The sequence below is a fragment of the Barbus barbus genome (genome assembly GCF_936440315.1).
Source record: "Barbus barbus genome assembly, chromosome: 29".
In the NCBI taxonomy this organism is placed as follows: domain Eukaryota; kingdom Metazoa; phylum Chordata; class Actinopteri; order Cypriniformes; family Cyprinidae; genus Barbus; species Barbus barbus.
In genome coordinates this window covers 7,099,798-7,112,750 of record NC_136757.1, presented here as the reverse complement: position 1 = coordinate 7,112,750, position 12,953 = coordinate 7,099,798, and the positions used below count along the sequence as shown (strand labels likewise).

General features: G+C 36.9%; 1 protein-coding gene across 3 annotated transcripts in view; it reads left to right on the top strand.

Moving 5' to 3' along the window:
• The window catches only part of LOC306849824 (intermembrane lipid transfer protein VPS13A-like), a 59,994-nt gene extending 47,152 nt beyond the window's left edge, over window positions 1-12,842 (top strand). For all 3 annotated transcript variants that reach the window (XM_079385159.1, XM_079385158.1, XM_079385157.1), the window contains 11 exons: window positions 717-798; window positions 1,435-1,548; window positions 2,013-2,088; window positions 2,240-2,403; window positions 2,735-2,780; window positions 2,876-2,999; window positions 3,095-3,209; window positions 5,890-5,975; window positions 7,300-7,423; window positions 7,869-7,943; window positions 12,118-12,842. In XM_079385159.1, coding sequence (XP_079241285.1) covers window positions 717-798; window positions 1,435-1,548; window positions 2,013-2,088; window positions 2,240-2,403; window positions 2,735-2,780; window positions 2,876-2,999; window positions 3,095-3,209; window positions 5,890-5,975; window positions 7,300-7,423; window positions 7,869-7,943; window positions 12,118-12,165 — 1,054 coding nt within the window. In that variant the 3' untranslated portion in view covers window positions 12,166-12,842. The remainder of the gene's footprint in view (window positions 1-716; window positions 799-1,434; window positions 1,549-2,012; window positions 2,089-2,239; window positions 2,404-2,734; window positions 2,781-2,875; window positions 3,000-3,094; window positions 3,210-5,889; window positions 5,976-7,299; window positions 7,424-7,868; window positions 7,944-12,117) is intronic.
• The last annotated feature ends 111 nt before the right edge of the window (window positions 12,843-12,953 follow it).

Sequence of the window (12,953 nt, the reverse complement as noted above, 5' to 3'; positions counted from 1 at the left end):
TTTTTGCATTTTAGTTTCTAGTAATTTTGGGGATTTTGTCAATTTTACTCAGATTTTTTAAATGTTACTATTTAGTTTTAAATTAGTACTAGTTTATTTGTTATTTACATTTAGCATACTTTGTCGTTTTAGCTATAGTTTGTATTTATTTCCACCTAGTAATTTTAGTGCTTTCAGTGATTTCACATAGTTTTTCCATCTCATATATTTTATTTCAGTTTTTAGTTAACATTTTTATACTTTTAGTTAATTTAGTTGGTTTTAGTATTGACGATAATAACTACGAGCTGCTTAATTCATTATAAAATTGTACAGTATATGAAACAGTATGCAATATGTAGAGTGTAATAATAAATGGCTTGTCAAATTGTTATATAGCCTCAAGTTTTATCCAGCTATCTTTTCAGAAATTAATGTGCTTGTTACTTTTGTTGGTAGTGCACGTTTTTAAAATAAGAAAGGCAGGATCAAATCGAGGGCTCCGTACCCAGTGTGGTCTGATTCTGTATTTCACATTTTAGCAAAAGTAGTAGGTTTATTCCATGCATACTAAATTATATACTCTGTACAGTATGCACACATTATTATGAGTAGTATGCCACTGCATACAGTACATACAAAGTCTCTAATGTAATGTTCAATTGTATATTTATTACCCAGAAATCTATTTTATTGGAAACATTTATAACTTGCATATATGTCCTGTCTTTTGCCAGACTTGCGTTTTTTGAGCTGACGTACCAGTTCCGCACCACTCAGCAGCTGCAGTCGGAGGTCATCCGCCATTATTCCAAACAGGTGAGCTTTCACCTTTAAACGGGTGGTTGATTGCGATTTCACTTTTTAATATTTTTTGTAATGTTGCTGTTTGAGCATAAACAGTATCTGCAAAATTGCGGCGCTGAAAGTTCAATGCAAACGGAGATATTAAAATTATTGCAATTTAACATGCCTACAAAAACGGCTCGTAGGGACTACAATGAGTTACTTACAGAAAAACATACCATTATGAGCCGTGCTTGCACAGGTTTTGCGCGATCCTCTTCACTAATATCCTCTGGGTCTCAATCGGGCTTAAATTGATAAGCAATATAGACGACGCCATTGTTTATAATACATGCCGTTGAGGTGAGGGGCGGGATGTTTAGACGCGCACTAGAGGCGGTTTAGCCAATCACAACACACTGAGCCAGCTAACCAATCTGAGCCCACTGCGTATGATCAGCGCGTTTATAGGAGAAGGGACAGAGCAGTGTAGAATAAAGGTAAATTATGTGGAAAAATAATGCATGTTTTTTTTTAACACATGTTAGGTTGCACCCCATAAACACAATCAAGCCTAGAAAAAACATTTAACATTCACCAACTACTGGTGATTTCAGTGTTTTAAACGCATACATTCATTTGTTTATGCTTGTGTGCTGTTTGTTTCAGGCTATCAAGCAGATGTATGTTCTGGTTTTGGGTTTAGATGTCCTCGGGAATCCATTCGGACTGATCCGCGGTCTATCTGAAGGTGTCGAGGCCTTCTTTTATGAGCCTTATCAGGTGAAGCTTCAACTCTTTTGACAGGATTGATAAGATAAAGAATATGTGGCCCTCTAAACTAACAGTTTTCAAAATTAAATTTGTTACAAACACACATGACTTGTTCTTTTATTGAACAACTATTTATAATTATTTACTTCTGTTTATTGTCATGTTAATGTCATTATAGTTAACTAAAATTAAAAACATTTTAGGTACTTGAAATTAAATAAATATTAAGTGAAATATAGATAAAATACAAAAAATATATATATTTTTTTAGCTAGCTGCCAAAGCATCATTTCTCATTTTCATGTACTAAAACTAAAATTGAAATATATATTTTTTTAAATAAATAATACTAAAACGGACAAAAACACACAAAAAATTACTAAAAAAATTAAAATGTAATACAAATTTGAATTAAAAAAACTGTTAATAATATCTTAATGATATAAAAATAAGACTGGATGTTGGTTTGTCAGGGTGCCATACAGGGACCAGAGGAGTTTATGGAGGGCATGGCACTCGGTGTGAAGGCTCTGGTTGGAGGAGCTGTGGGTGCGTTCTCTCTTTTTGCTATATATAATAATACACTAATATTGTGAGTGATCTATGCAGTTATGAACTCTCCAATCAAAAGTTGTCACATGAGGCTCATATCAATCTTGTTCCACTTATATTCTGAGCTGTCCATCTCTTGTGCTCTAAGGCGGTCTGGCCGGAGCAGCGTCTCGGATCACAGGAGCGATGGCTAAAGGGGTGGCTGCCATGACCATGGACGAGGAGTATCAGCAGAAGAGACGAGAGGCTATGAACAAGCAGCCCAGCGGACTGAGAGAAGGCCTGGCACGAGGAGGGAAGGGACTCGTCTCTGTGAGTTAACAACACAAACTTTGACCTAATGCTAATGCCACTTTCTAATGCCACTTTTTAAAAATTCTTTATTTATTAAACATTTTAGATTTATAACTATTTAAAGCTGAGCCCAGGATCTGCCCATATGCATAAGATATAATTATAACAATAGAGGTTGTATGCTCATGATGATCAACCTATCATGTAATTAATTTAGTAAAAATGTTTAATTGATTGACATCTGACAAGTCTATAGTGCATATTTTGTATTCAGTAGAGTAGTTTTGTTTGTTTTTTGTTGGAAGTCAGTCTGTAAATATGAATATGTTTTCTCCTCATCATCACACAGGGATTTGTGAGCGGCATCACGGGCATTGTGACTAAACCCGTTAAAGGTAAAGATGTTCAGTTATCCGGCAGTATTTCACTGTCAAGAATCCAGCTATCCTGTGTGCTCCGTCTAATAGGCATCTCGTGTGTGTTGCTGTAGGAGCTCAGAAGGAAGGAGCGGCGGGTTTCTTTAAGGGTGTGGGCAAAGGTTTGGTCGGAGCTCTGACCAGACCAACAGGGGGCATCATTGACATGGCCAGCAGCACCTTCCAAGGCATCAAAAGGTCTCTGAATATGCCTGTGTATCTGTGCATTGTTTAGGAAAGAGTCTTTGCTAGTCCATGATTGTGATGTGTTTTCTGGCATGATTTGAATGCAGAGCTGCGGAGACGTCTCAGGATGTGGAGCGTTTACGTCCTCCTCGTTTCATCCATGAGGATGGAGTCATCCGGCCGTATAAGGAGAGAGAGGGCATAGGCAGCCAGATGCTGCAGGTGATGCATGACACTTCACTTCCTGCCGTCACACTCCTGGTGTTCAAGATAATGGCGATGCATTTAAAAGGTTTTAAAGACAAAAATAATAGGAATGGACAATATAATAAGCAACGGAAATGGGTAGTTGACATGACATCTCCTACATTACAAATTACAACATCAAAAAATAAGCCTCACCAAAGCTGCATTTATATAATCAAAAATACAGTAAAAACAGTAATATTGTGAAATATTATTACAATTTTAAATAACTGTTTTCTATTGGAATATATTGCAAAATTTATTTTATTTCTGTGATGCAAAGCTGAATTTTCAACATCATTACTCCAGTCTTCAGTGTCACATGATCCTTCATTTTAATATGCTGATTTGCTGTTCAAGAAACATAATTATCAATGTTGAAAACAGTTAAACTGTTCAGTTCAAAAGAACAGCATTTATTTGGAATATTATAGAAATCTTTTCTAACTTTTTAAATGTTTTTACTGTCACTTTTGACAGTTTTATGCATCGTTGCTTATTAAAAGTGTTAATATTTTTATTAATAATAAAAAAAAACTTGAATGGAAACATGTAAATGGAAACATTAAACCTAAAGTCTAATATATGTTGAAAATATATGATGATTATATCCATGTCATCTACCCAGACACAATAACAAGTTTCTGATTTCTTGCAGTTATTTCTTGCTTCAAAATTCTTTGCCATTTTCTTGAACACCCACCGTTGTCATTAAACAACCAGTTTCGGCCAACATGAATTTCTCTTGAAGCCCTCCCAAACAACATGTGGTGACGTAGGTGCTGTTTGACAGTTTTGGTTTTCTGACCCCGAGACTCAACTATTTTCTGCAATTCTCCAGCTGTAGTCCTAGCCACTCAAACTGTCCTTCTCACCGTGCATTAGGACGATATAGACACACGTCCTCCTCCAGGCAGTTTCGTAACATTTTCTGTTGATTGGAAATTCTTAATTATTGCCCTGATGGTGGAAATGGGAATTTTCACTGCTCTATCTCTTTTCTTAAAGCCACTTCACTAATTTGTGAAGCTCAATTATATTTTGCTGCACATCACATTGGGTTATCTCATTGTGATGAATGATTAAGGGAATTTGGGCTTTGTTTTCACTCCTATTTATATTTCTGTGAAACAGGAAGCCATGGCTGGAAAATTTCATGTTCATAATCACCCTGGAGTGCTCAAAATTGTGAATATGAATGGCAATATACTTCAGAGATATTTTACTCATAAGAATTTCTAGGGGTGCCAATAATTGTGTCCAACGTGTATTTGAGAAAAAAACATTTATTTCATAATGACATTTCCCCTCATTTTAAATTCTTATTCTCCAATGAAGGTTAGATTTTTGTGAATTTTTAAAATAAAATATCAAAAGAATTAGCAATGCAGATTAATTTTCACGGCCTTCTTTGATCATATTTACCAAGGGTGCCGATATTTTTGGCCATAACTGTATATGTAAAACTTCAAATTAAAAAGTTCAAACTTGATGATTTTTTGTAATATATAGTATTATAATTTTCTGTTCTAAAAACAGTAAACTAAAATGTAAAAACAAAGTCTAAAATATTAAATTAAATCAAATCAAACTAAAACAAAATCTAATTATGTAATTCATTATGTAAAACTACTTATGTAATTCCCAGCAGTCATTGTCCTAGTTTGTGATGTGTGGTGTAGCTTGTCACTGCAGGAGTTGCAGACATTATCTCAGTAGTGTTAGATGTACTAGTACTGGTAGTATTAGTGTTTCTGGATTAGTACACAGCCTGTACTTGTATTCACATTAACATCACACTGACTGCAGCTCTCCTCTCTTGTCATGTTCACAGAGCAGAGCGGCCCTCTCTCAGATGAATAGCTCTGACACTGATGAGGATGAGGAAAATGTGTCTTTTTAAGTGCTTTTCTCAGGGCTTTCAATAAAGGCTCAGTTTGTTTGTGTAATTTGCATCTAAAATCAGAATAATTTACAATGTGTTTACGTAATTCAGCTAGTGTCTAGCTGATAAAGTAGTTAATACATTTTAAATGTAAATATTGCTGTTTTATGATTAGGTATCTTGGTTTTATTCCTTCTGATTTGTTGTCCCACCCCATCATCTGTCATTTTTCCTGAATAAAGTCTGTTTCCAAGTGCATTTTTTCATCATTAACCCATTCCACACCCATCAATCCCATAATGCATTGCAAATGACATCGCATTTCATTGATTTATAGACACACTTTACGATGGAGCCGGGGTGTGTACTGTGACTTTAGTCTCTTTAGAAAATGTCGTGACTAAACCTTTGCTTAAATTTTGCATTAAATTATTTTCTTCCCTAGTCTTTTTACTAGGTAAATTTTAGAAATTTGCATTCTTGCATCCAGAGCATGTTCAAACACACCAGTCTGAACTATAGGCAATGTGAAAGTGCTTTAGAACGAAATAAAAAATGGTTTTAAGAATCCCAAAACTAGTGCGATGTATATGAAGATGAGTAGGTGATTTTAATGTTTTGTTGCCACTGTGTCTTTTCATCAGTTCTTGTCATTATACTCACTCCATCACCATTTCTCAGGAACATGATAGCCAGAAAACATATGATCGTAGAAGTTCTCAGGATTGTTTTTTTTATATATATTAATGGGTTTCTCCGTTTGGTTTTTAGAATATTGAAAACGGACGGTTTGCCAAGTACAGATACATTGCTCATGCTAAGGTGAACGAATCCGATTTCCTGATGATCACTAAAAGGTAGGTGAATTATATAAACCCCTCATTTTACATGGGTAATGGCAAATGGGCACATTTAGATTCATTGGTATTTTGGTTTCATGCATGCACAAATAGCATTAAGCATGTCACAGCTGTTTGGCTTCAGCTTATAAAAGCCTTCATGTAAACACCCTAAGCTCAATTCAAAATAAATTATTTAAATTTTTTTGAATACAACTATTATTGAGCTTAAAAATACCATGCACATGGGCTGTGCCATGATGCACGTTTATTTGCATCTTACAAACTGAAATCGGATTGTATTCATTCATTCAGTAAAAATTATTTTTGCATCATTAAAGGGTTACTCCACCCCAAAATGAAAAGTTTGTCATTAATCACTTACCCCCATGTCGTTCCAAACCCGTAAAAGCTTCGTTAGTCTTCGGAACACAATTTAAGATATTTTGGATGACAACTGGGAGGCTTGTGACTGTCCCATTGACTGCCAAACAATTAACACTGTCAAGGCCCAGAAAAGTGTGAAAGACATCATAAAATAATCCATCGGCCATCATTGGTTTAACCGTAATTTTACGATGCTACTAGAATATTTTTTATACGCAAAGAAAACAAAAATAACGACAATTTGTCTCCTCCGCGTCACCGTAGCACCATTTTGGAGAGTATCCGTTGGACGCAAACTGCGTACGCTTTTCTGTATCAGCCGTGCCGCGCAGATACGATGTTTTCATTCAAATCAAAGTGTAAATAAACGTAGAAAACTTATCCGTGTGGTGCGGCTGATACTCTCAAAAATGGCGCTACGGTGACGCGGAGATTAATTGTTGAATAAAGATGTTATTTTTGTTTTCTTTGCGTACAAAAAGTATTCTTGTAGCTTCGTAAAATTACGGTTGAACCACTGATGGCAGATGGACTATTTTGACTATGTCTTTCATACTTGGGCCTTGACAATGGTATATACTTGGCAGTCAATGGGACAGTCACAAGCCTCCGGTTTTCATCCAAAAAATCTTAAATTGTGTTCCAAAGACAAACGAAGCTTTTACGGGTTTTGGAATGTTCATTTTGGGGTGGAGTAACCCCTTAAAGGCTGGAATACACTACAAATTGGAGCAGAAATTTGGGTACTGCAGCCTTAAGGAAGATTAAAAAAAACATTTTCTTCAGAATTGTAAAAAAGCATTTAATTCCTAAGAACTATATGTTTTTTGCATGTAATTGATTATATAAACACGTACTATTCTATCCTAGTTATTCAAGTCATGTGCTACAGTGTATACAGCCCTTTTATTTAATTGAAGCTTTTCAGCTCGTGTCTGTGATTTTCTTCTTTCAGGGGGATATTTTTCGTGACTAAGGGCACATTTGGGCAGCTGACGTGTGAGTGGCAGTATCTGTTTGATGAGTTTACCAAAGCGCCCATGATCGTGGAGGGCAGGAGACTGCGCATAGAAGCGAAGGTACATCATCATACTTAACACAGAGTTTGATTTTATGTGCATTCATAAACAACATTAAATCTAAATCACACTGGTTGCTGGTCTTATTGTGCATGTTATTCTAAATATGCAAAGATTTATGTTTAGCACTTTGATTTATAGTCCTGTTGTACATGTGTATATAGCATGTACTTACACTATAATAAGGTACTAACCCGAAAACTTAACCCAAGTAGTTAACTTGTATTACTGTTCTTTCTTACATAATCAGTCATTAACAGTTTCTTCACCTCTGAAAGGACGTTTATTTTGTAATTATGTAATCAAGGCCATGCGGGCAAGAGAGCATTAAAAATATTAACCAATACATCATGGCTTACATGTTTGATCCAAATGAAATACCTCCTGAACAAGGATTTCTTTTATTATGATGAAAATAGGATTGATCTTGTTTTGATTTTCACAGGAGCGAGTCAAATCAGTGTTTCATGCCAAAGAGTTTGGGAAGATCATCAACTTCAAAACTCCAGAACTAGCAAAGGTACAGTTGCACAACTTTGCTGATGTAAACAAATAGTGGAAGTTAGTTCATGAACTGGTATCTTCACATTTTTTAACAAGGAGCACAATGATTATTTAAGCAGAATTAATTCTTCTGGCCATTTGTAGGGTTGTTGTTCTAAACGAAATCCATTCATAGTGAGGAGGATCACTAGTACTCACCAGTCAGGATCATTAACAGGGTCCCAGCAGATCCTTAAGTCTTAAGTATTTTAAATGATATAAGAAAAGTCTTAATTATCCGTTTAAGAGGTCTTAAAATTGGGCACAGAAAAACAAGAGTTGCAATATGGCTTAGTGTGAATATTAAACTTCAAAGGGAATGATTTACTAAATGTGAACGCTGTACATTTTAAAGTAAAAACGCAGCGCTGTTGCATGTTCTACAGGTTTCACAGCAGTTCACAATCAACGAATAGCATACATTTATGCCAAAAGATGTACCATACATTCATGCCAATGATCTACTATTGATGAATTATGATAATGTTTACTTAACGCTCTCATCTTTTTTTAATGAGCAGCTGGAAGTAGTAAAGCATAGACATTTCTAAATAAGAGTCCAGTAATTTGGGCTTGTTTATAAATAAAAGTCACACGTTATGCATATTTTTATATTATTGGTGTTCTGGTTACACAAAAAAATACACAATATTACTTGTTATTGGTACATAAAGCAGTTTTGATACATTTTGAATAAAACATGTCTCACTCTGTTTTACTGCTAAAGCTGATTTAGAGATAAGTTATTTATTTAGAGATCGTATGGGTTTGTTCTGTATTGATATATGGTAATAATTTATATTTGGTCTTAAACAAGGTTGTAAACCTTATACTTGACACTTTCATGTTCATGCCTTATGAAATAGCCAAAAAAGAATTTGGTTGCTCACTTTCATTTGGAACGAGGCTGTGAGTATCGCCCACTTTCCATGGTGTCCTTTAAGACCCCAAATTACCATGAATGCCTTCATAAATGGCTGTTCTTCAAGACCATTTGCAAAGTGTATAATAATAAAATAGACACTTAAAAACAGGTAATTAGATTTGCTACAATGTAAAGTAGTACAGCTTGTATAACAGTGTAAATTTGCTGTTCCCTCAAAATAACTCAACACACAGCCATTAATGTCTAAACCACTGGCCACAAAAGTGAGTTCACCCCTAAGTCCAAATGTCCAAATTGGGCCCAAAGTGTCAATATTTTGTGTGGCCACCATTATTTTCCAGCACTGCCTTAACCCTCTTGGGCATGGAGTTCACCAGAGCTTCACAGGTTGCCACTGGAGTCCTCTTCCACTCCTCCATGACGACATCATGGAGCTGGTGGATGTTAGAGACCTTGCGCTCCTCCACCTTCTGTTTGAGAATGCCCCACAGATGCTCAATAGGGTTTAGGTCTGGAGACATGCTTAGCCAGTCCATCACCTTTATCCTCAGCTTCTTTAGCAAGGCAGTGGTCGTCTTGGAGGTGTGTTTGGGGTCGTTATCATGTTGGAATACTGCCCTGCGGCCCAGTATACTGCCCTGCGGCCTAGTCTCTGCTTCAGTATGTCGCAGTACATGTTGGCGTTCATGGTTCCCTCAATTAACTGTAGCTCCCCAGTGCCGGCAGCACTCATGCAGCCCCAGACCATGACACTCCCACCACCATGCTTGACTGTAGGCAGGACACACTTGTCTTTGTACTCCTCACCTGGTTGCTGCCACACACGCTTGACACCATCTGAACCAAATAAGTTTATCTTGGTCTCATCAGACCACAGGACATGGTTCCACTGATCCATGTCCTTAGTCTGCTTGTATTCAGCAAACTGTTTGCGGGCTTTCTTGTGCATCATATTTAGAAGAGGCTTCCTTCTGGGACGACAGCCATGCAGACCAATTTGATGCAGTGTGCGGCGTATGGTCTGAGCACTGACAGGCTGACCCCCACCCCTTCAACCTCTGCAGCAATGCTGGCAGCACTCTATTTCCCAAACACAACCTCTGGATATGACTCCGAGCACGTGCACTCAACTTCTTTGGTCGTTCATGGCGAGGCCTGTTCTGAGTGGAACCTGTCCTGTTAAACCGCTGTATGTTCTTGGCCACCGTGCTGCAGCTCAGTTTCAGGGTCTTGGCAATCTTCTTATAGCCTACACCATCTTTATGTAGAGCAACAATTCTTTTTTTCAGATCCTCAGAGAGCTCTTTGCCATGAGGTGCCATGTTGAACTTCCAGTGACCAGTATGAGAGAGATAATACCAAATTTAACACACCTGCTCCCCATTCACACCTGAGACCTTGTAACACTAATGAGTCACATGCCACCGGGGAGAGAAAATGGCTAATTGGGCCCAATTTGGACATTTTCACTTAGGGGTGAACTCACTTTTGTGGCCAGTGGTTTAGACATTAATGGCTGTGTGTTGAGTTATTTTGAGGTGACAGCAAATTTACACTGTTATACAACCTGTACACTCACTACTTTACATTGTAGCAAAGTGTCATTTCTTCAGTGTTGTCACATGACAAGATATAATAAAATATTTACAAAAATGTGAGGGGTGTACTCGCTTCTGTGAGATACTGTATATTCTTAATATTTGTAAGGTATTGTTCATCGAAAAACTAATAACTCACCCTCAAGTTGTTCCAAGCATATGAAAATATATAAAAAATGGTTCTGGTTGTTTCAAGCTTTATAATAGCAGTGAATGGGTGTAGAGATTTTGAAATCCAATAAAGTTCATCCATCCATCATATGAAGTACTCCACACAGCTCCGGGGGGTTAATAAAGGCCTTCTGAAGCAAAAAGATGTTTTAAAGATGTGCGTTCACAAGAGAGTGGCATTCCAGCGGATGACAGAGGATGTCGGTGTAGCGTAAGCCCTGGTGAGAAGTGACGAACGTAAAAAAAAAACATTGGTCATGAATTAGAAGTACAAAACGAGGATTTGTAAAGAAAAATGTCAGAGGATTTCACTACAAGCCAAGAGGACACTGGCTTTTGTGAGACTAGTATATTCTCACTAGAGCTTAATCTACGCCTACATCCTCCATCATCTGCTGGAACGCCACTCTCTCGTGAACGTGCATACCACAGTTAGCGGAAGCTAGAGATTATGCTTTATGAAGTTTTAAACATGGATATTTTTCTTAAACGCATTGATTCAGTTCAGGAGGCCTTTAGTAACCGTGTGGAGCGCTTTTTATGATGGATGGATGGATGCACTTTTTTGGGCTTCAAAATCTCAACACCCATTCACTGCCATTATAAAGCTTGGAAGAGCCAGGACATTTTTGATATAGACCTTTTTCTGAACGCAGAAGTCTCACCTGACTAAAACGGTGCTTTACATTTCCAGTTTCTAGTCACATTTACATATTTTCCGAGCCGATAATATAACATGAAAATTAAGTTAAAAATCATGTGGGGCCATTGTTTCATGACTTTACAGTTTCGCAATGACCGTCTTTTTGCAGTAAAGGACCAGTCATAGTTTAATGAGTGGGAAGATGACACGAAGCAATGCGAGTTTAGCTCCATTGAAAACAGATGAGCGCACATACAGCTCCCGATCGGGGCGAAGTTCACGGGATTTTGTCCACAGAATGATAAGAGCAAACATTATTTTAACATTTTATTATTTCACACTCAGTATTTTAACTTTAGCGCTGCAACCCATGCATGCAGCGCCGGACATGACAGATTTTCTGGTACACAAAACAAGTACTTTAAAGGAATTCCTTAGCTTATTGCCGTTACTGTGGCAACACAGCACAGCTTAACCCTCCGCACATTTTTATATTAAGTTATATTGAAAAAGTTTAAATTCAGTCAATCTTTTTTTACCCCGTCTTAACGGATTTCTATGGAGAGCACCCTTCATAATCCGTCATGGCGCCGCTCATCCGTTACTCAGGAAAAAGGTCTATAGCGCTGATTGTATTTCCCTGAAAGAAGAAAGTCATATACACCTAGGATGGCTTGAGGGTGTGTAAAACGTGGTAATTTTTGTGTGGTCTATCCCATTAAAAGTTACATTTTTCACAAAAAGGTTTGTCTTACCACATTTATGATTTTTTTTTAGCTAATTGTAGATAAAATAGCCTGTAAAGGTTTGTACCCATGCATTCATTTAAATCATGCATTTCTGTCATTCTCAGTGGGTTCTTGCCAAGCTGGAAGATGCCAGGGAAAGTCTGCCGAAGTAAGGACAGTTAAAGCGACATGCGATGGCTCTGCGCTCTGCTGTGTGCCTTTATGCTGCTTTTGCAGTGTGCCACTTCACATTATACCCACGATGCAACAGTCATTCACTATACCATGAATACCACACTGGTAATGACTGTTAGACTGTTTGTTTGTGTGTTCGGTTTACATTATATTGTAATGTAATATACCTTTCTTTCCCCCTCACTGTCTGAGCTCAATCTCAAAATTCCTTATTTGCTTGAACACCAAACTCATTTACATTTTAAGTCTTTACAACGTGCCTCTACATGCAGTTCTAACTAAAACCACTCTAAAGTGTAAATTAAGGTGTCATTTTATACACATTAATAAAGACCAATGCACTGTATGTATTTTATTTGTCTTTACATGTGGGAATGTGTGTCGCAGTTAAACCGAAATGACCAGGAATGTTTGAAAATGGGAATCTCTTACTGTATGTATTTTTTAATATGTGGCTTTGCATGAAATTATATTTTGTTTCTCAGTGTCTATTTAATTAATTCTATAGCTTGTCTTAATACTCGACAGTAAACACTCGATGGCTTCTTGACAGCTTTGTCTCGATGCAGCCACACTGTGTTAATGAAGAATTGTAATATAACACAAATATGCAACTGTTTATTATTTAGCTTTTCAATAAAGCTATTGTTGTCCATTTTCTTAATGAATGTAAATGAATTGACATTAAAGTTGTAAGCGTAATGCAACTAATATTAATATGTAATTTAAAAAAATAGTTTAATTTAGCTCAAAGGGAATCATTTAT